At 47.1% G+C, this 20,544-nt stretch overlaps 1 protein-coding gene across 1 annotated transcript; it reads right to left on the reverse strand.

Moving 5' to 3' along the window:
* Positions 1 to 767: 767 nt before the first annotated feature.
* On the reverse strand, positions 768 to 20,206 carry doc2b (double C2-like domains, beta). Its single transcript, XM_061299487.1, has 9 exons — positions 19,906 to 20,206; positions 11,638 to 11,717; positions 7,722 to 7,796; positions 6,849 to 6,958; positions 5,146 to 5,272; positions 4,148 to 4,305; positions 3,004 to 3,085; positions 2,493 to 2,589; positions 768 to 2,429 (listed from the first exon to the last, which is right to left on the reverse strand). The coding sequence occupies exons 1-9, from the start codon at positions 20,189 to 20,191 to the stop codon at positions 2,296 to 2,298; spliced, it is 1,149 nt and encodes a 382-aa protein (XP_061155471.1). The 5' UTR covers positions 20,192 to 20,206; the 3' UTR covers positions 768 to 2,295.
* Positions 20,207 to 20,544: the final 338 nt, after the last annotated feature.

The raw sequence follows: 20,544 nt of genomic DNA on the forward strand, positions 1-20,544 counted from the left end.
GATCCAAAAAAAAACAAAACAAAAGTGAAAGCATCTATACACAGTAATTTATTATTTAATATTAATATTACATTTCGTGTAGTCACATAACTTCTATTTTATTGATTACAAACATTTTTGAGCTAGTTCTTTAAAAAATACTAGACCGCTTCACATGATTTAAGAGCTCTTATTTTGAAGGCAAATCAGCCAAAACGGGAAACTCTTCCTTTACAATTTGGGACAATTGTTGCAGGTCCTGAATGGCTAAGCGGCAGAGGCTGCAGCTCGCTGCCTGCCTGCCTGCCTGGCTGCCTGCCTGCCTGAACGCTGCTCGTTTTTGCTCTCGGACTGGACTAGTCAGCAGCTGCTCTCAGCGAAACAAACAACCTGTCATTCAAACGGACAAGGGCGGGGCGTCAGCCAAGAAACGGGGCTGATGGGAAATGCTGTTCTTAGTTTTTTTGCTATTTCTGGGTCCGCCCGGGGTCGCTGGTGTGCTTGCAGAAAGTTTCCCGGCTCTCCTGGTCCTAAAAGCAGAAAGTTTAGAACATTGACACTTATGGTTTGAGCGAGGCCCTTGGTGTGCAGGGAATCCTTCAGGTGAAACCAGAAATGACAAATAAAAACAATTTTAAAAAGAACTGCACTTTCCCACAGGCTCAATCTTCTGTTCATTTTGCCACCTAACGCAAAATAATTTTTGGCCATTTCATCACCTGTCTGCTGTTCATGCATTCGGCTGCAGTATTGAACGCCACCGATAGAGGGTGCCAAAACTCAAATAAATAGGTCTTTGGTGCAAACGGAACCACTTTAATCTTTTTTTTTTTTTTTTTTAGTGTGATCAAAATATAATTTGACATAATGCGTTAACATCATAACTCATACAAACATTCAGACAAACCAACAAAATTCACATCAAAGTCACACACGGCAGCCAAACGGGTACAAAATGGAGTCCAGAAGAAAGCATTGTCATCATTTGCGCATTCAATTTGAACTTTTTTTTTGGTTTGTTTGTTTTTTGCAAATACAGAAAACAGTATCAAACATTAGGTTATCTCATGACAAAAACAAGGACCTGACGCATGCATTTTTTTTTTTTTTTTTTTTTGGTTTTCTTTTTCAGAATATCGAGCTTGCATACAAAGGCAGACTGCTTGCAAAATCACATCGTTGCTTTAAGTCGGTAAATGTCGGTCAGGCTGTCGCTTATTGAAGGAGAAGGTGATTATTGGGATCAATATAGAACAGCGGGGGGGGGGGGGGGGCACAAATAATAGTCATCAAAATCATGTAAAACAGTTTGCCAACAATAGCGTAGGCTTCGGAAAGGTTCAATAAGTTCATAACTTAAAATGGGAGTCAAACTGGATTTCAACATAAAACCAGCAGCTAAAAATAAATTACTTGAAATAAACAAATTATGTAAAATATGCAGTTAATCTACATAAAACAGTTACATTAAAATACAATTACAACTGAAAAACAACAACTTAACTGGGGAAATCAACACAATAAAATATAGTTGTCTTTAAATAAATTTAAAACAAATTAAATAATAAATGATAAATACAATTATTAAAAATAAAACCAAAAATTTGAATTAAAAAAAACAATAAAATAAGCCAAATGATATACATTTAAAATAAAATACCATCAAAAATAAAATACAATTGAGTCCAAATAAATTGTATTAAAAAAAAAATCCGAAAACCATGCCAGGTCTTGCACGTCTTTGCGCAAAGGCAGCATCTGCACTCAAAAGGTCACGCTGCGCATTCAGACTCATAAATAAGTGACGCACAAAAAACGCTCCGTGTATCTCTGCCTCAACTCATCAGGGTCACACCCGGGCCCTCGCGACCTCGCCTGTTGCTCCCGTGAAAATCAAATCCAACAAAGCAAAAGGGGGGGCCTCGAAATCACGACATGATCCGAGCACTGAGGTGCACGTTCTCAGCCCACTAAGCGCGCGAGGGTTCTACATTCTGCTCACGTGACGCATTGGAGCCAAACCGACCAACCTACCATTTAGCTGCCGGGGGGGAGAGAAATAAATGTTGGCAAAATGCCGGCCGGCCATGCATTTTGGTGAATGTGGAAAAATTGCCCCCCAAATTCCGTATCGTGGCTATGAATGAACACTGCTGCTGCTTTTGTACCAGCGGCGACCAAAGCGCTCATTCCGTGTCGGTGCCATTTAGACACGGGAGGACGAATGAAAGGAAGCGAGGAAGGAAGGATGGTTGAGGTGAATTCAGGCATGTGCTGGGACGGCGGGGTCGGGTCTGTGGGCGGGATGAGGGACATTCAGTCATTTAGGGAGCCGGGTAGCTCGTTGGTCAGCGTGTGCCAGCGCTCGATTTTCTTGTCCTTGTTCTTGAGGCAGTCGAACCAGTGCCTGAGTCGCTCCCCGTTGGCGTTGATGCCCAGAGAGACGCCGCCTGGAGTCAGGGAACGAGGCTTAAGTCATCGGGATCTTTGCGGCCGCGGGGGATCCAACTTACCGATGAAATCGTTGGACTTGCCGATGTCGTAGTCCCACACGGTCACCTCCAGGGTCTTCTTGGTAAGATCCGCGTACTTAATGTCATAACAGAATTCCTGCGCAAAAGTAGTTCGCCGGTTAGTTAGACGTTCCCAGTTGGAATCAGACAGTTCAATTTCTCCAAGAAGCTCATTATTCACCCCATAAAAAAAAAGTGTCTGGTCTGTTTATGAGTTGTAAAAGCCAAACTTGCTACATTGCCTTAAAATCAAAGCAATCTAGGACGTTTGTGTCGGAAGGAAAGGCCAAGAGGTGACGGCGGAATACGAGTGGGGAAAAATGTCAAAGCAAATGTCAAGCCGCTGGCCTTTGAGTGGATTTGGCCAGGTAGGGGAGGGGGGGGTGGTTGGGGTGCTCCTACATGCGCCAATGTTGTTAAAGGAAAATAAAAAAATATCACGAGCCCGAGTGAAATATTACAATCCATCGCAAAACCGAATCACACAAGTCAGGCTCACTGCAGTTGGTACCTCGTTGAACTCGGGATTGAGCGTCTTCTTCTTGACGGCCGTCTTGTGCTTGGACTTTTTGTTCTCGTCGGGCTTCAGGTACCTGCCGAGAGCGCAACAACAGGCTGTAAATTACCGATTTAACGCCCCCAGGGGGAGCTGTGGCTCTGCCCTTCGTAGCAGACGCTACCCCTTTATGTCACATCGGCAGACACCAAAAAAAAAAAGAAAAAATACACAAAGACAAAATGCAGATAAACGTATTTAGAATTTTTGCATCGATGCAACGGCCAGTTGGACCCGTCCTCGACCCGCTCTCATTCCCATATGCGCCATTCCACTAATGATTAGTTCTTTTTTTTCTCTCTCACCCTTTTTATAGACACACACTCATTCCAATTTCAATTTCCCAAGGTAACAAACACTGCGTGTTGTTGATGAGGACGATGCGGTGGCGAACGTAATTGCCTTGGCATCAAAACCAGACGAGCGACCACGAGGGCCAACGAGTCGGTAAAAGAGAACCCAAATAAATTCACACTGGTCAAACGGGATCATTTCTACCGCACCCAAATAAAGCCGTCTGTGAAGTAAAATGATCAAATTTGCATTAATTGTATTCATTTATATATTTTCAATCTACACCTATGTCATTGTGTCCTTCATGCTCTTCAAATCTATCGGACAACGATGGTCCTCTCCCGACGTTTTTGTTCCGGAGGTGTACGCTGCGCTAGCTGTCGGGAATTAATTGCCTGGCCGGATCAAAGCGTGAGGAAATGCTCAAGTGTGATAAAACGACACACACGCACAGAAAACAAAACGAAGAGGAAGAACGCTCCTTGAAATCGTAGCTTTTCGGCCACTTGATGTAATCACAGACGAATGGGACCTCCTTTCAGCGCAAGCGTCTGAAGTCAGGTGATAACGATGTATTAGGACTGCGAGTGAACATGAGGCACAATGTGCTTATTTTTTTGGGGGTGATAGGGTTTAAGGTGGTAAAGGACATTTCGTCAATGGAGTCCCGTGTCAAAACCAACAATTTGAAAATGTAGCACCTGAAGTCGGTTTGAAACATAAAGTTTGGTTGGCATGTCCTCCATGACCGGACCCACAAAATAAACCACACGGCCATTTTGGGCCCAGATGCTTAAGTACGTACGTTTTGACGTAGGGGTCTGAGAAGCCGTTGGCGTCCATGGCGGCAAGGTGGGCACAGCGTATGATGCCCACCACCAAGCACGACTTGAGCGTGTTGTACTTGAGGGAGATCATGATGCGCCCTCGCTCCTCCAGTGACTTGTCCTCCGTCTTGTTCACCTGGGAGGACAAAAAAACACATGAAAACTATTTTCCCAGGTTTAAAATTAGGATTCATCCTCCTTAAGCGATCTAAGAAAAGTAAGGTTGGGTGGGAAGTCTCTTATCGTACACACGCACACACAAAGCTCTCGCCACTCACTCGGCAGAACTTTTTTTTTTTTTTGCAGAAGCCCCGCAATGCAATTTCCCGGCGAGTGACCCTGCAGCCGCTGATTGTGTGAATACACCGTCCCTCCACACCACATTTTTCAATCAAATGCTGCCAAAAAAAAAGCCGCATCAGCGACATAAAATGCACACACAGCCTTTGAGGAAAAAGAAAAAAAAAAGCAAACAGGGAGAGAAAAAAAAAAAAAAGATAGCCAGCCATCAAGCCAGTTGAAAGTGCAAATGCAGGCTTTTTCTGTTAATTCGAGCCATTTCCAATGGATGCCCGCTAACTCATTTGGACCAGCGACTTTTGTCTGTTTGCAAATGATTAGAAAATGCGCAAAGCTGGCGACTTCACTGGAGGGGAGGAGTTCTCGCTTGACTTTAGCACTTGATGGTGGGAAAAGATTCGTTCGTCAGCCTGCTTCCCTCAGCATCCCGCTCTTGCGCATAATTTTGCGTGGGAGCCCAACACGTCCGCACCGCCTGCGTCCGCAGCGGGAAACTACTCAGACATCACGTCGGCATGCCAACACGCTTCCGCCTGGCCGTTCTCCCGTAGCTCACTCGCGTGGCGGACGGACGGACGGACGGACGGATGAGGCACCTGACCAAAATGTCTGACATCAATTTGGTCTGACTCGCTGGTAAACAAAACTGAATGAATCAATAAAAAGAGCTACTTACGGGTAGCTGCTTTTCCAGGCAGTTGTTGAAGGTCTTGGTCTGATTGGGCTTCAGCTTCTTGAGGGGGATTCGCGTCTCACCGATGAACTCGTTGTGGCGGAATTTGTCCTCGTCACACACGGAAATCCTAGCAGGAGGACACGACTCAGATGATTCAGCTCAAGTGATTCGGGTGAGCGAATCGGGTTGCCCAAAAATGCTGCGGACAAAAGTCACGGTTGTTTCACCGACTCGGGTTAAGGGGACTGGGATGAAACGCCGCTGAGTCAGATGATTCGATTCACTGACTCAAGTTAGCACTGCAGACTACTCTAATTTGATTCAATGACTCAAACTACACTGACAATTCGTCCACCAAACGTGCGTTTCCAGCTCTTACGCCTGGCCTTTGCTTTTGCCTCCTATCTTTTACGTCATTACCATGAAATGACAAGAAAGAAAAAAAAAAAAAAAAAAGGACAACACACACACACACACACACACACACACACAAGTGAAGTGGTGCCGGATGGACAGGTGCTGCTGAATTCAATTTAGCCAAAGAAATGATGTGCACTGTGGAAATGTGCGAGGGCTTCGCTCAGTGCTGATTGTTTGTGAAAAGGCTTCATCAGCGCTGGACGGCGGCCGTGTGATGACACACACACACATGCGCACACACACAAACAAACAGACACAAAGTGTATTTGAAGAGTGTTGATAAGGCCGCGCTGCTACAAACAATAAATTCACTCCACGACATTCTCAACAGCTCGCAGCAAATAAAAGCAAGCTTCGTTATTTGACTGTAGCTCACCCAAGAGTGCAGCCAAGTCTTGGTTTTCTTCTATTTGCGTATCTTCCAGTATAGCTCAGTGCTGCCGATAAATATTGTGGCACAATGTGGTACTACACCAAAGAAGAAATTCGAGCTAGCTCGTACAGTATATAGACTGCAAAAAATATTTAATAAAATATATTTCTATCATAACAAACCTCATTTGGATGTTTACATTTTGTTGCATATGCTCAATTGAAGAGCGAAGGAGCCTACGGCAGCCTGATGATGAAATATAATGAGATGGACTTATCTCAAATTAATGAGTGACTCCACAATCTCCACCTCTTCAAACAACAACTCGGCGTTTTGAATATAAGGACGGCAATTAATGAAGCGCCGTCTGAATGATGAAACGAATCCCATTAGCCGCTAAGTCTTTTTTTTTTTTTTTTTACACACGGTGAGTCACAATGGCAACGATGAAAATGGACTTCGATGGAGGGCGTTTTCTTTTTCAGCGTGACTGACATTTGTAAAGAGCTGAACAAAAAAATCCAGAGAGCAAAATCTGGACTGTTTCACATGTTGAAAAAGCAACAGTGATGTTACGCAAGGTACAAAGTGTGACCTTTATCTTTATCAAGTTGGTTGTATAATCGTATGCGTTGCAAATAAAGGATTTCTTTTGAAAGCGTTTAAAAGCCGTTTCCATGACTACCGCCACATTTGGAAGTTGAGGACAATCCAACAAGGACGAGAAAAGAAAGATTATTCTTCAAAAAAAAAAATTGTTGTGTTTTTAGAGAAAGTCAGACTCATGAGAATTTTTCTCCCTATGGAGGCCAGAATCAGAATTAAAAAAAAAAAAACTCTAAGAAGACTTGGTAGCTGCGTCCATCGTGAATGGACCAACCCAAAAGGTCAAGGGTCAAGCAAGGAGCACCTGAGTGTTTTGCGGACCATGTCCTCATCGGTGATGCCGTAGTAGGTCAGCGTCTCGCTCCAGACGGGGTTGAGCGTGTTGTGCAGGGTCTTGGTCCGAAGTTTATTGGCCTACCAGACAGACGTATTTGTTTTTTTTAAAAAAAATATTATAACTTAAAACTATCTCCGAAATACAAAAAAACATTCTCGTGGTATTTTGACTCAGGCCGTTTGAGCCGATATAAAACAAACACCCCGAAGTTGTCGGTTCCCATCGGGAGATTTATGACAGCAACGACTTCATTCCTCAGATGCAGTCGGCTCGATTTGAGGTTTCATTTTTTTCTGACCGTGTTGACACCCGTCTGGCGCGCCAGCGCATTGGAATTCAACGTGCGGCGGCGCAGCTCCGAGCTTTGCGCCGCCCTGCCAACAATCCGTCTAATGACGCTCAGGTGGCGCATTGGAAAAACTCAAGGTGTTCCCGAACGAGCACCTTGACCTTGGCGGGGCCTTCGCACCGGCATGTGATGCTGAACGGGGGTCGCGAAATTCAATTTCAACGGCAAAATTCATTTATGGCAGCATGGTGTTCTTTTGTCATTGCACAAGCCACTCATCTTGTCACACATTTGCCGTGAGACAAAAAAATGGCATATTTTCAACAAAATTGTGTTGCTACTTTCAGAATCAATTTCATTTTTTAGATTTAAAAACAGTCTATCTAAAGCTAAAAGTACATATATTTTTAGCATACAATGTCAGTGTTTTTAAATCGTGTCAACATGGTGAGAATAAAAGTTGGATTTTGTTCCAAGCCTAAAGTCAGATTGAGTTTTTTGTAGATACCTTTGACAGAAAATCTTTTTTTGCCGCCAAGGTGAAAACATACCTTACTGGCACCGGGTAGTAGGTGCAGCTTGACGTAGGGGTCCGAAAGCCCGTTGTGGTCCATTGGCTTGAGCCCCTGCCCAGAAGAAAATAAATAATATCAGCAACAGTTTCTAATATGCTAATCTGTTTTGAACCTGGTTTTAATTCAGATCCCCCCCCCCCCCGAGATCAGACTCGACATATTAGTACAGTCCAGGAGTTTAATCAATTCAAGTCCACAAGTTAAATTAATAATTGCACTTTTACAATGGTCATTTACTCTTGCTAAGAACCGACTTTTCAGCCGAAGGGACATCTGCATCAGCGCGCGCTTTCGGACACTCACTTGATCGTAATTAGCGATTCATTAGAGACGGACGACCGCGGCAACACGGCAGATGGGCGACATGCATCACAATGTCGCTAACGGCCGCGGGCAAGACCGAGAAACATCTGCTGGCGCTTAATCGCTAATAAGTTGCCTCGGTTTCAGTCCGCATTTTCTAAGCGGTCTGACACTTCAAAAAGGTGGAATTGATCAAATGCTAACAGTTGGAAAGACAGATTTAAATGAGAGACGTATGGTTTGGGGAAACGGGAGGCTGGCGGGATAAGTGATTTTTTTTTTTAACATGTGTTAAGTTAAAAAAAAAAAAAGCATCTTAATAAAATATGTGGCACGTGATAAAGCTATTGAGTCTCAGCAGTCATTTGTGATTCAAACCAAGTGTGTTTTTTGTGTTCACACACACATACAGATCCACTTTGATTTCCCCGTGTCGCTATCAGCCTCCTCATCAGCGCGGCATACGTCTTCATTATCATATCTGACCGGGCTGGTGACACCGAGGCGGACGAGGCATCAATCACGGAAAATAACAGGAGCGCTGCAACAGGACCATCAGCGGTGCTAAATTTACTCACGCTCTGTACTTGCGGAAAAATAAAGATACTACCGGAGTTTAAAAAAAAAAAAAAAAAAGTTTCGATTGAAATGTTCTTAAGTAGGAGTAGAAAGAAATGTTTACATATTTAGAATTCTTTTTGAGTGACTGTCACTTCTTGGCAAATTTCTGTGTGCCGGTATTTCGACTTGGCACTTGCCACCTCTGCGCAACATGGAGTGTGGGGTTAAGGCTGGGGGGGGGGTGATTGAGTTGGGGGGGGGAGCACCTGCGGTCTTGACGTCGTGTAATGTAGCCAGCCGGGCAGATGGGCCGAGGAGTTACGGCTTGGGGTCGCGCGGGGACAGGCCATGTTGATGGAAAGGCATTTATTTGAGAAGGAAAACAAAGCAGCCAAGGCGGCTGAGGCATAATGGAGACGCATCTCTGCAGTGCATTGCAGATTTTTAACAGATTATTTAACTGGAGTTATGTTTTCATTTTTTGATGTTTGGGAGTGACCGTAGAGAAGGTTCAGGTGTGGAATCACAATGAGGGAAGTCAGGGGCGCACGGGGTGGGAGTTGGAGGTGGGATGTCAATCGGGGTCCACAGGTGGTTGGGGATGCTTGTGGAGATAAGACGGAACGATTGAGTCAACGATTGCGGCTTATCTTGCAGGCTTACCTTCTTGTATCTGGGAACAGGGAGCTGTTTGTACGCGCGTGTGTGTGTGTGTGCACGGCAACACAGAGAGCATGCGAAAAAAAAAAAAGTTGAGTTGGGGAAGAAAAGAGGGGGGGGGGGGAATAAAGTCGTGAGATTGAAAACAGGAATGTGACATAAATCAAAGTAATTGCACAAGATAAACAATAAGATGGAAAATAAAAGATAAATGGAACCTCCAAAGTGAAGGCACACTTCAATCTACCGACAAAGACTTTGCCCAAATAACAAATTGCAAACTCCGTCCGCATCGCTGCCAATGAACCAAAAAAAATGAGCTCGAGGCAAACGTACAAAATGAACTGCCATGCAAATTAGCATGGATGCTACGTCAACTTATCAACATTCAAACAAGCTTGGAGAACAGCAGCACATGAAAAAAAAAAAAAAAAAAAAAAAAAAATCAAGGATTTAGAATTGCAATTTACAACTGGGGAAATTGGAAAAGAAAAAAAACCTGGCGCATTTTGTGTTCTCTCTTTTGTGAAAACAAAAGGGCAAACCGCAGACTCTCATGAAAAGACGGCAGCTGGCGTGTCAAGGTAGGTTGCAGCGTAGGCGGCGAGGAATTAACAGGTCGAGCTTGGACCTTCCATTCAACGCTGACACAGCGTCTGACTCACCCGACGTGTTCATTCATGAAAACACACCGCTGAGTCCCAGGTGCCTCTTATTTCTTGATACATCCAACTAGTTGACCCTTAGGGGCATGCAATTTGGTGGCCACGTCTACCATGAGCAGAACGGCAAAAAAGGCGCAGGAATTCATCCGCCATTTTGTAAAACTTCATGGTTTGCCAAAAAGAATAAATTGCATCCCCTCAAATCAGTTTCCCCGGGGCGTTTGTCTTTCTCGAGTAGACCCACAAAAAAAAGCCATGGCTTAAAAATGCACAAGAAGTCTACCATCTTGGTTATCTCAGGCTCATTTCGGCGAGCAGACTCACCGACTTCATCGCCATAATTGAGCTTCGATTAAAGCGGACCAGAGTGTAAGCAGCCTTGTTTTCGACTTCCTCCAATAGCTGCCTGACCAAACAAACCACCTCGATTTGGCCTTGATTTAATTAGCGCCAGAGAAAGGGAGCCTAGCGGGGGTGGTGTGTGTGCGTGTGTGTGTCGCCAAGGTAGGAGACATTTTTTTGGTCCTTCGTGCACTCAAAGCCAGACGGGGGAGTGGAAATAACCTCATTTGTCTGAGAATGAAAAGCGACGGAGAAGGCAGGGGTGGTAATTGCTTTAATCAAGGCGAGTTGCGGAGGTAACATTTTGTGCCTTTGACGCATTAGCATGTAAAACACGTGCTAATGGTTACGCAAGCCCGATGACAGTGGGGCCTGAATTGAAGGTAAAGTCAGCGTTTGCCACATCGATGGAGTCGTAAAATTAATTCCGGCTGGTGCCCTTGTCTGACGCTTTCCTCAAGTTGTCAAGAGAAAACAAAAGGCTCTGCAAAAAGAGGTGCTATAAATCAGCGAGCCATCGCGGCCACTCGGCAGCGCTGAGGCGAAAACCCGGAATGACCTGCGGGAGAAAGCGATATGGCCGCAGAAATGGAAGCTACGGGGAAAAAGAAACACGATTGTTCCTCCCTTCTGCTCGCCGTTGGATTATTTCCTTCTTCATATTTAATCCGCAGAGGTTAAATGAGAAACAGACGTCTTTCCCGCCGCAGGACGTGTTAAGGCGCGTGGGACGGCAAAAAATATTCACGCGGTGTCGTATTAATATTGACGCGGGCAACATATTGAAAGCGTGTCAGCGGCGTTATGCAAATTTGGCTTCGATTCCCCCTGCCGCTCTCCGCTGCTGTTTATGCATCAGTAAAGGGAAAATGTCAGCAGTCTGTCACTGCTGCAAAATTTACATTTTCAATGGCCAATTGAGCTTTCAAATTTAGCGCCGTATCAAAAATGATGCCTGTGGGAAAGGTTACCAGAATGTCTGCTTTTTATATAAACACAAAATGGGCAAGGAGAGGCTAGTTGGGGGCGGAGTCACACTCAATTGGTCAATTTGATTGCCGACTCCAAGATGAAAACAAATTTCCGGGTAGCGCTACTGGCTTGGTGATGGACCAGCGTGAGCTCAAAAATGGTAACATGAAAACAAAGTTGGCAGACCTCCTGTGCTTTTTAGGAAATGGATTTTTTGTGGGTCCTCTACTGGTGGACATCCCCACCAACCTCAGGGCGACCGACCCATCATTGACCAAAATGGCCTTGGAATGACTGCTCCAAACAAAATGGCAGGCTTCCTGTGTCTACTAGAAACTTTTTTTCATCCTTCAAATTTCAAATGGGCGACAGATGGAACCAGCGCTTACCTTGGCTTTGTTAATGGTGCAGTGCAGAGCATTGTGCTCCTGGTCATACAGCAAGCTGAAGTCCAGCGTTCCCAGCGTGGCTGCAAGGAGGGAAAAAAGAATTTCAAATTGTTGCTCAATTTGCAAGCTTTCTGCGTTGCGACGCCGGCGGCGATTACGAGAAGAAGAAAGAACGAAAAAGATGGCAAGGAGCCAAACTTTGTCTTGCCATGCCTGAGAAGTAAATAGACGACACTGGCCACACTTAGGTGGGCACCGTGCGCTCGGAAGGAACGAGTGCTCGAGTGTTAACCTGCTCGCCTGTGCCAGGCCGCAATGAGCAATTTTCTCGCCTGCTTTGCTGCGGCTTCCCATTACTTCCTCCTCATTAGAGTGGGACGACACGATCTGTTAATTTAAAAAAAAAAAAGAATGTGTTGTTTGTTTTGCTTATTAGCAGAGATGATTTCAGAGGGATGGAAAAAGCAAGTTGTTTTAGAATTTGCCAGACACGCACACTTGACTTGACAATCTGGCGTTAACCTCAAGGGTGAGAGGGGGGGGGGGGGCAAATAGAAAGAAGCCTCCGCACTTGACACAAGCCCCACCACAATGATTCGCACATTTGCATACTGATCGAGAATTACATGCCTTGCCGCTTCGTTGCAATTTTCACCCTCCTCGTGGTTATTCGCAATTAGGGTCGAGGAAGGAACGCATCGGCAAACATTGGCCATGTTTGAAGTGACGTTTCGCAACTCTACAGGTGACTTCTTTTGCTTTTTTTGGACCTACCTCTGTCACAAATTGTGAAAAATTGACAGTTCATAATTCCCTAAAGCAAAGAAACTGTAATGACTGAAGACTGAACAACAGGGGTTCGACGACTGACCCCTGGGGCACTCCACGATTACAAAGTCACAAAGAATCACCAAATTTTGCCAAAATCTGTTTCCGTCATATTGATTCTGAACTTTGCTGCCATTGTTGCCGCATGTAGCTAAAAAAACTCTTCCGGCGAGCAGTCGATGTGTCGATTTGCGCCTGCTTTTTCCGGCAGGTGTGATTGTGACTCATCGCACTCAGCGGAGAGTTGGAGAAGCATTCTATCGCCTCAAAAGCTACTAAAAATATCGAAAACGGGCTGCAAAACTGTCGGTCGGGGCGGATGCGGACCTGGAAGTCTACCGGAATGGTCCCGATAGCGCTGCGAGGAGCATTCCCGCATCACACACCCGTCACACTTGACGAGCACCTTTGCGAGAACTCTCAAAATAAACCCAGCTGGTTTGAATGAACTCCAGGCGGGTAATCCAAGGCGGGTCGTGGCCTTTGATCACAAGGCCACAAAACCACATGGCCGCACGGTTGTTTGCCACCGCCTCGGTCGTCACGGGCACGGAGGCTCCTGCGGAGTGAGCTGATAAAAAGTGCGACGCGTGAATTGCCTGACACTAAAGGTGTTGCCATGACAACTGAGGAAGATCCGTAAAGTGTATTAAATGACAACAAGTGGACCTTGAGCTTCTGCCCCCCGCCCCCCCCAGCCTTCCCCCGTCAGGAATAAAAGACGCATTTTAGCGGTATTAGCGATTTGAGGACAGCGAGGTGTTGGCAGGGGCGTAGGTAGCGAGACACATATCAAGCGGCATGGCAACACGCGTTGTAGCCCTGAATTGACATGAGGATCACGTCAACGTCTAAGTGTGTATTCGGAAAGGCTGCGCACGCTGCGCTTACGAACGCCTCGTCGTCCGTGCGAACGTGCGCCAGGCCTTTATTTGGAGGGAAAAAAAAAATGTTGTTAGAATGAGCTTGAAAAGAATATATCAAGACAAATAAAGCAGATTATAATCAGCTGTTGACCTTATTTTGATTTTTTGGCGGAACTGTTGACAGGAAGCAAGCAGAGGTAACAGAAGCGGACTCGATGAGGCTGGTGATAAAAAACGAAAGACGGCGGGGCGCAAGACATGTTTTGCATCGAGCACATTAGCCAGTATTTTTGCATGGGCCACCCGCAGACGACTATTAAGCGCCTCGAGAAAGGAACAGACGGCGGCGTGCAACGGGAGGAGGCCCGGTGGGTCAACGCCAGGCGAGGAACAAGAAACAGCTTTGGGAGCCTGCTTGATGATTCACTGCAATGGATGCCAGTGTGTGGCCCAAGGCTGTTTTTTTTTTTTGGGTTGATACAAGGGGGGGGAATAATGGGCATTCAAATGGTGGCATGTACTTGAGGAAAAATAAACGCCTGCCTCAAATAAATGCCGGAGAAGTTGCAGGAAGCCTACCTTCAAACCACGTCCCTGATTTAAAGCCAGAACTAAAATTTGAAACCTTAATTTGAAACCCTAATTTGCTAAATTGCTCTTTGACTTGTCTAGCCTATGACAATACGCGCAAAGTCTTGTGCCAAAACGAGCGGCGTTTTTTATTTTTGGAGGGATTGGGATGAGCGTCGGTCTTCATTTTTTCCGTCACGCGCCCTGATTTTCAGCAGCAGCTGGGCTGGGCTGCTTTTTGACAGTAATCGCGCCGCACGCTCGCACGTTTGCCCGCTCTGGCGGCTTATCGGGCCATCACAACGCACGTTATTGTCCATTACGGGATTTCGCCTTCCCTCCGGCGGCGCAGACGACACGGCGAGATACTTTGTGCCTGGAAAAGCTTGCTAAACGCCCAAAAGACTCGCCCCCGCTCTGCGCGCTGTCAAAGCTTTTACATGGGATACAATGTTTGGACGCTGGAGCGCTTGACGACTGCTTCCACGTCAGATACCCAGAGCCTCGGCTTAAAACCCTAATTTGAAACCCTACCTTGAAAACCGTGCGTGTGCAGGGGTGTGCACGTTTGGTCCGGCCACATGCATGCATTACGCGCCCGTAAACGAATTACGCTATCTGGCCACACTCTGGCTCTTCCCCCAAAGCAGCGCGACTAATCCGGTTGGTTGCCAGGAAGTGAGCGAGTCCGGCCGACGGATGAGGCGGCCCGTCAAATAGGCCGCCGCGGTCGGCCGGCCGGACTTGATTTAATATCGGCCTGGGGAGGAAATAAATGGCCGGTTGCGGAAGATTGGAGGTGAAGACGGGGGGGGTGACGCGGAAAATGAACCGAGGCGCGGTCTATTTCCTGGCGCTGCCATTTGTCGGGCTTATTTTCACGAGCGCTGGCGGGGATTTCCATGAATTCTACAAGTCACAAAACCTGTTTTACAAATGTTTCCTATTTGAATTTTTTTCATAAAAAACTGTTCACTGAATAGCTCCGAATTCTGTGGTACTACTGCATTAGAGCAATTCCTTCCACATCGCATTCTAATTAGCGTCCGTTCATTATTATTTTTTCGCTGGCTGCTTTGTAATTACGTTGGACTTGTACAGAACGCCCTCCGCCCCCAACCGATTCATTCATGGCCGCGGACAAACAATCGGGCTTTGTTGTCAACAATTTGCCACCGCGGACAGCAAATCCAACACAATCGCGCGCGTCCTCGTGTGATTAGTGCACGTGTGTTTTTATTTGGGGCCATTGCTTGTTCGTTGAATCTGTTTTTACCGTTTTATGACACCACAGAGCCGAAGGAAAAAAAAAAAAAAGATCCATAAAATTGGGCCAACGTGTCGATCATAACAGGATGCGAAAACACTCCTCGAATGTCAGCCATTTTAATTTGAAGCAGCCATTTTGAGGCAAATTTGAGAGACTGGAAACTTACAAAATGAACCATAGACAAGTTTCACCAGTCAAGGTGAAACTGAGTTGACATCCTTATCATAACATGATGTCCGGAAAAAGAACTCAACGCAGAGTCTGCCATTTTGGTTTGAAGCCGACATTTTGCACAAGTGGGCCATAAAAAACAAATGAAAAGCATTGAGGCATCGTACGGCTTCTGGGGGCGTTCCAAGCGCGGGGTGCTTTCAAATTGAAGCAGTACATCAGGGCGTCACTGGCCCAGACAGCAAACAAGCTTCGGGTTAGGGGTCGCCGCGAGAGTTATAGCTTGATTGGCTTTGGGGGGGTATCACAAAAGGGAAACAAACACGGACTGTAAATAAACAAGGATTTGTGGTGGGCGGCTGCGTTGTGGATCGCTCGCTCCAGGTGGCGTGTGCAAGATAGAAGGAGCAGCACAATGTGCATTCAATTTTTTTTTTTTACAGTGTTATTAACAAGCCCTCCCCCATTCCAATAAACTATTTCTACAATTTCCTACAACGATTTAAACGGGGGTGGCTCGGTGGGGGAAAAGCGGTAAAGAAAATGGATGGATGGATGTTTAAACGGGTTGCCGCCGTAACATGCCACCGGTGTCACCGAGTTCTTTCCACCTCATTCGAGCGCTCCACGCAACAGCTGTTTGAAAACAGCGTGCGTCATTTGGAATATTTTTTTCCCCCTCCATTTTTCAAGCCCTTACAAAGCCTTCGCGACACAATGCCCGAAATGGCCTTGTTTGGTCTGACACACTTTGAAAGAAGCCATTTTGGACCTGCACGTTGCAGAGAAGAGGAAGTGAGTGCATTTCAGCCCAACCTCAATCACTTGATTAACCCCCCCCCGACCCCCCTCACCCCCCACACGGGGTCGATTGGCTGTGTTGCCCAATCCTTGCCCCAGTAAATACGAACGGCCATAATGATGGGAGTTGAGGCGCATCCCTTAGACAAAAACAATGCTTTGCCGCCACTTTTAGCAATGATAAATTGATTTATTTGCTTTGAAGAGACTACTAGCTTAATGCTAACACATAACAAAATGCCAACGCTAGCTACAGACGGCTTCACTAACAGCATCGTCGTTGATGTCTGAACACAAATGGTAGCGGAACCGTTGAACTCCTGTCCAAATAAACAGTTTGGAACAGTCTGCGCTTGAATATTTCATCCACATAGATATGTCCTCAGCAAAGAATGGCGCGGATGAACGCAAGAATGGCGCCTTTTATGCGGGCTAGCGAAAGCGTGAGTGGAAGCCTCGCTACTCGCCGGCGTCTATTCAGCGCGCCCATCGAGCCAACGGCGCCGCGGGAGGGAGGCTCAGGTACACAAGGAAAAAAGCGCCAACAGGCAGAGTGACATTTCAAATACTCTGGGCTCGCTTTTGTTCCATGAATGCGACATTGATTGCCGATAAAAGACATTTTATTCCGGTACGTCAAGGCGTTACTAAATTGTTAAGGCAGAGAGAAGAGCTTGCACAGAGCATGCAAGTAACCCATATGTTTTATTCGTGCTGATTTTATTTGGCCGAGTAAAATATTGATAAACCCATTAATCAGATAATTATTTTGTAGAAAAAAGTATCATGAATAAAATAACTCCTTTTGGCTCGCTTACAGGCCTTAATCATTTGTTGAACTTTTTTTCCCCAATGGCTAAAGAGAGATTTAGTTGGATTGGGCTACAAGTGTGAACGGGGCCATTAGAATATGCGAGTCTGTTTTATTTATAGAGCACTTCTCGGAGAGAGGAGCGGCAAAGTACTCGAGCTGCTTCAACTACAGTTGCGCTCACCAAACGCCTCCTCGACGGGGCGATTTCCCCGGCGAAATCCCTCTTGCCATTCCTCTCATTACACATGAGGAATAAATCAATGGTGTCATTTGCTGCAATTGAAATGCAGATCACGCTAATGAGACACCGCGTAGATTTTTGTCCGCTAAGTAATTCAAAGACTTTTTTTTTTTTGTAAGACATTTGGTCCGGTCGGCCATTTCCAATTAATCCCGGGCGCCCGCAATTAATTGGCTAGAGGACAAACGACCCCACCAGTCTGCGATTATTCTGACGAGTGACCCCTGGGAGGGTTAACAGTTGTGACATTTGTTTTTGGGCAGAAATTTAAACTTGTCTGGCTTTTCTTTTTTTTTTTTGGTGAAAAGCGAAATGAGCGCGATGACAAGTAATTTCATGCCATATGTTTCCTTGAGAGACCAAGCGCACACACCCGGCAGAAGGCTTCAGTGGGAGTTTTTTGTTGCTGCTAGCGTGTGCCGCTCACTGAGTTATCAGTCTCCCGCTGGCCACCAGAACGTCATCAGTCTGTCCCCCCCCCCCCCCTAAAAGGCTCAATTCTAATTGGAAGCGAAGGTCGACTGAGTGCGTTTTGTGTGATTCCAAAATGTTGGCCATATTCACGTTGGTGCTGCTGTTTTGGTTAGCAACAAGGTAGGGGAAAAAATTCACACGCGTTAAATTTCCTAACATAGTATTCCTTTGTTAAATGAACTGACAGTGAAGTCTTGCGATATTTGTCGGTGAGACGCACGAGCGCGTCGATAATCGATGCGTACGCGCTTCTCGGAGAAGTCTCATTCCGCACGGCTGAGAAAACGATCTATTTGCACACATACCGTCAGGTTGGCGCGACCTCCGCGACTGACGCCGCATTCTCAGATGCGGATTGAATGAAAAAAGCAATTACCGGCCAACCGAGAGAAACGTTTGACAAGGCTCGCAGTCTGACAAAAAGTCCAACTTTAGCACTTTTAAGCCGCGACACAAATTGAAAATGTTTATGCCTGGCAAGTCCTAATCTGCCATGGCATCTTTACGCAGCCTTTAGCTTCTTCTTTTTGTGTGCAGTGCAGTCAGGAGTTTGATGCGATCAAATGACACGAGCGAGTCTCCAATCGCGCCGTCTTGTACAAGTCGAGTCGAATCAGATTATGTCAAGATGAGTCAAATCGGGCTGTTTCGAGTTGATCGGAATGAGCGAGCTGTCTTGAATTGGACTCCTCCAATCCGACTGCATGTTGCTTTTCTATGAGGGGATCCAACCGGCACCCGGTGAGCCCACCCATCCGCCTACCACCCCGCCCCCCAACAGCCCCAAACAATCGCCTTTGAGGCTTATCTCCTGCAAACACGAGAGCGTGGTGCGTTTGGCAGGACACGCCCGCTATTTCTCCTCAGCCCGGCGAGGACGCGATAGCCTCCGCCCGCTGGCGACAGCCGTTAATCGGCCTCTGCGCCCCCCCCCCCCCCCCCTAAACGTTGCTGCACTTCAATTAAGAAAGTCAAGGTTGAGTCACAATGAGTCTCGCGTGTGTGTTTGTGTGTGTGCGTGGGGGGAATTGAGCTTTTATGCAGATTAGCCGCCGCAACCCGTTGATTTGGCTCACAGGGGATGCAGCCCCACCCCGTCCCAGAGGAAGCGCGCATGCTGAATGGAGTCCCACAACAGGGGATCTGGGTCGCGGCTGCCTCGTTGCAATAGCAAACAGTCAGCGCTCCATTTTGCTTTTTTTGCCAGTGTGTTTTGGAAAAGGTTGAGTTTTGAAATGTTGACCGACATCACCCTCGCATTTTAGCACAGCCAAGCGGAGACTATGGACTGTGGCCCCACTGCCATCCAGCCCCAAATTACAGGAAAGGGGAGCCATTGAAGTTGCGTAGCGCAACAGGGCATCTGTTCTAACATCCAACATCTGCCTGGACCCCCCTCACCCATCATCATCATCATCTTCCTCCTTTCGGCCAGTTCTGGATTAGAGCGGCTCTAATGCCCACACGCCCCGCCCCCTCCCACTGCGGTGGGATTAACGGACTTGTGTCACACATTAAGCCCCCATCGCCAAAAAAAAAAAAACCCTGCAAGGAGGTCTGACACCGTGAAAGTTGATTGATTCACAGTCAGCTGGGGATGACATTAGAGGGGTTTCGGGTCACCTGCCAATGAAGTTGTGGTCAAAGTGATTTATCTGGTCAAATTGAGCAGGTTCGTGCAAGGGATTGACATGGGGTCATATGCTGATGAAGAGGTCACAAAATTGATTTGATTTTCAGGGTAGGGTTGATGGGAGGGAGGGCAGGATCTGCATTTCCAGTCAGCTGAGCATAAATTCCGAAAGCTAAAGCGGCACATCATCTCCAAGAGATGAAATGGAGTGCGGTGGAGGATGGGCACTAGGTGAGGGCAGGCTTCCCACATCGTGAGTGACTTAGGGTTCACCTGTGGATGAAATTGCACCCTACAGATTGCTGCATGCTACCACAGTCAATCTGGAGGTACCCCCTCATCCAAAAAAAATAAACTTCACGCAGCCAAATGCTGTGCTAAAACGCCATGCATGTTCCTGAGAAGGATGAGCTGAGCGGGTGCAACAGTTGTCTGTGAGGCGGCTACTTGCCACACACACACACACACAATATAGGCGCCGGAAAGACAACATGGAAAAGGTGACGGGACCAAACAATAAAAATAAAAATAGAAAGAAAATCCCTCAGGCAGGGAGACGCTTGGCAAACGGCGGAAAACAAACGGCAGCGCATCACTCACTGGAGTCGTCCGAGTCGTACGCCTCCACGTCGGGTTCATCATCTCTCCTGGAAGCCGAGGCTCCGGCAAACGCCCGCTCCGGGCTGCCCTCACTTTCCGAGGCGGCGGCCGGGGCGGTGGCAGCGCAGAGGGCGGCGCGCGGCGCCCCGACGGGCGGCAGGCCCCGAGGGTAGCGGGGGAAGTAGTCGGAGATCTGCTTGATGGGCTGGATGGGTCCGGGGCACACGTCAATGGCCATGTGCTCCTGGATGCTGATGGTGGGTTTCTCGCCTTTGCGTTGTGTCATGCATGCGGTCCAAGCCTTCTGCCGAGCGCAGCGCTGACGGGAAAGAAAGGGACAAAAACAAAAGAAAAGAAAGACAAGCTCCTCTCTCGGGCGGACACGCGCGATGCCGCTTTGCGGCCCCCCCCCCACCCCCGCCGTCTGAATGCCGCCCCTCCCGCCTTGGGTCCTTTCCCACTCTCCTGCTTGGAGACCCCCCGCACTCCACCCTTGGCCACCTATCTGCACCAGAGCGGAGGCAGGAGTGTGCGCCGAGGAGGGAAGAGCAAAGGGATTAGTCGGGGAAGGGGGGGGGGGGGAATCAGCTGATGTCGCTGCCTAGCAACCGTCCGGTAAACAGGAACCGCCGCGTCACC

The sequence above is a fragment of the Syngnathus typhle genome, linkage group LG15 (assembly GCF_033458585.1).
Source record: "Syngnathus typhle isolate RoL2023-S1 ecotype Sweden linkage group LG15, RoL_Styp_1.0, whole genome shotgun sequence".
Taxonomy (NCBI): domain Eukaryota; kingdom Metazoa; phylum Chordata; class Actinopteri; order Syngnathiformes; family Syngnathidae; genus Syngnathus; species Syngnathus typhle.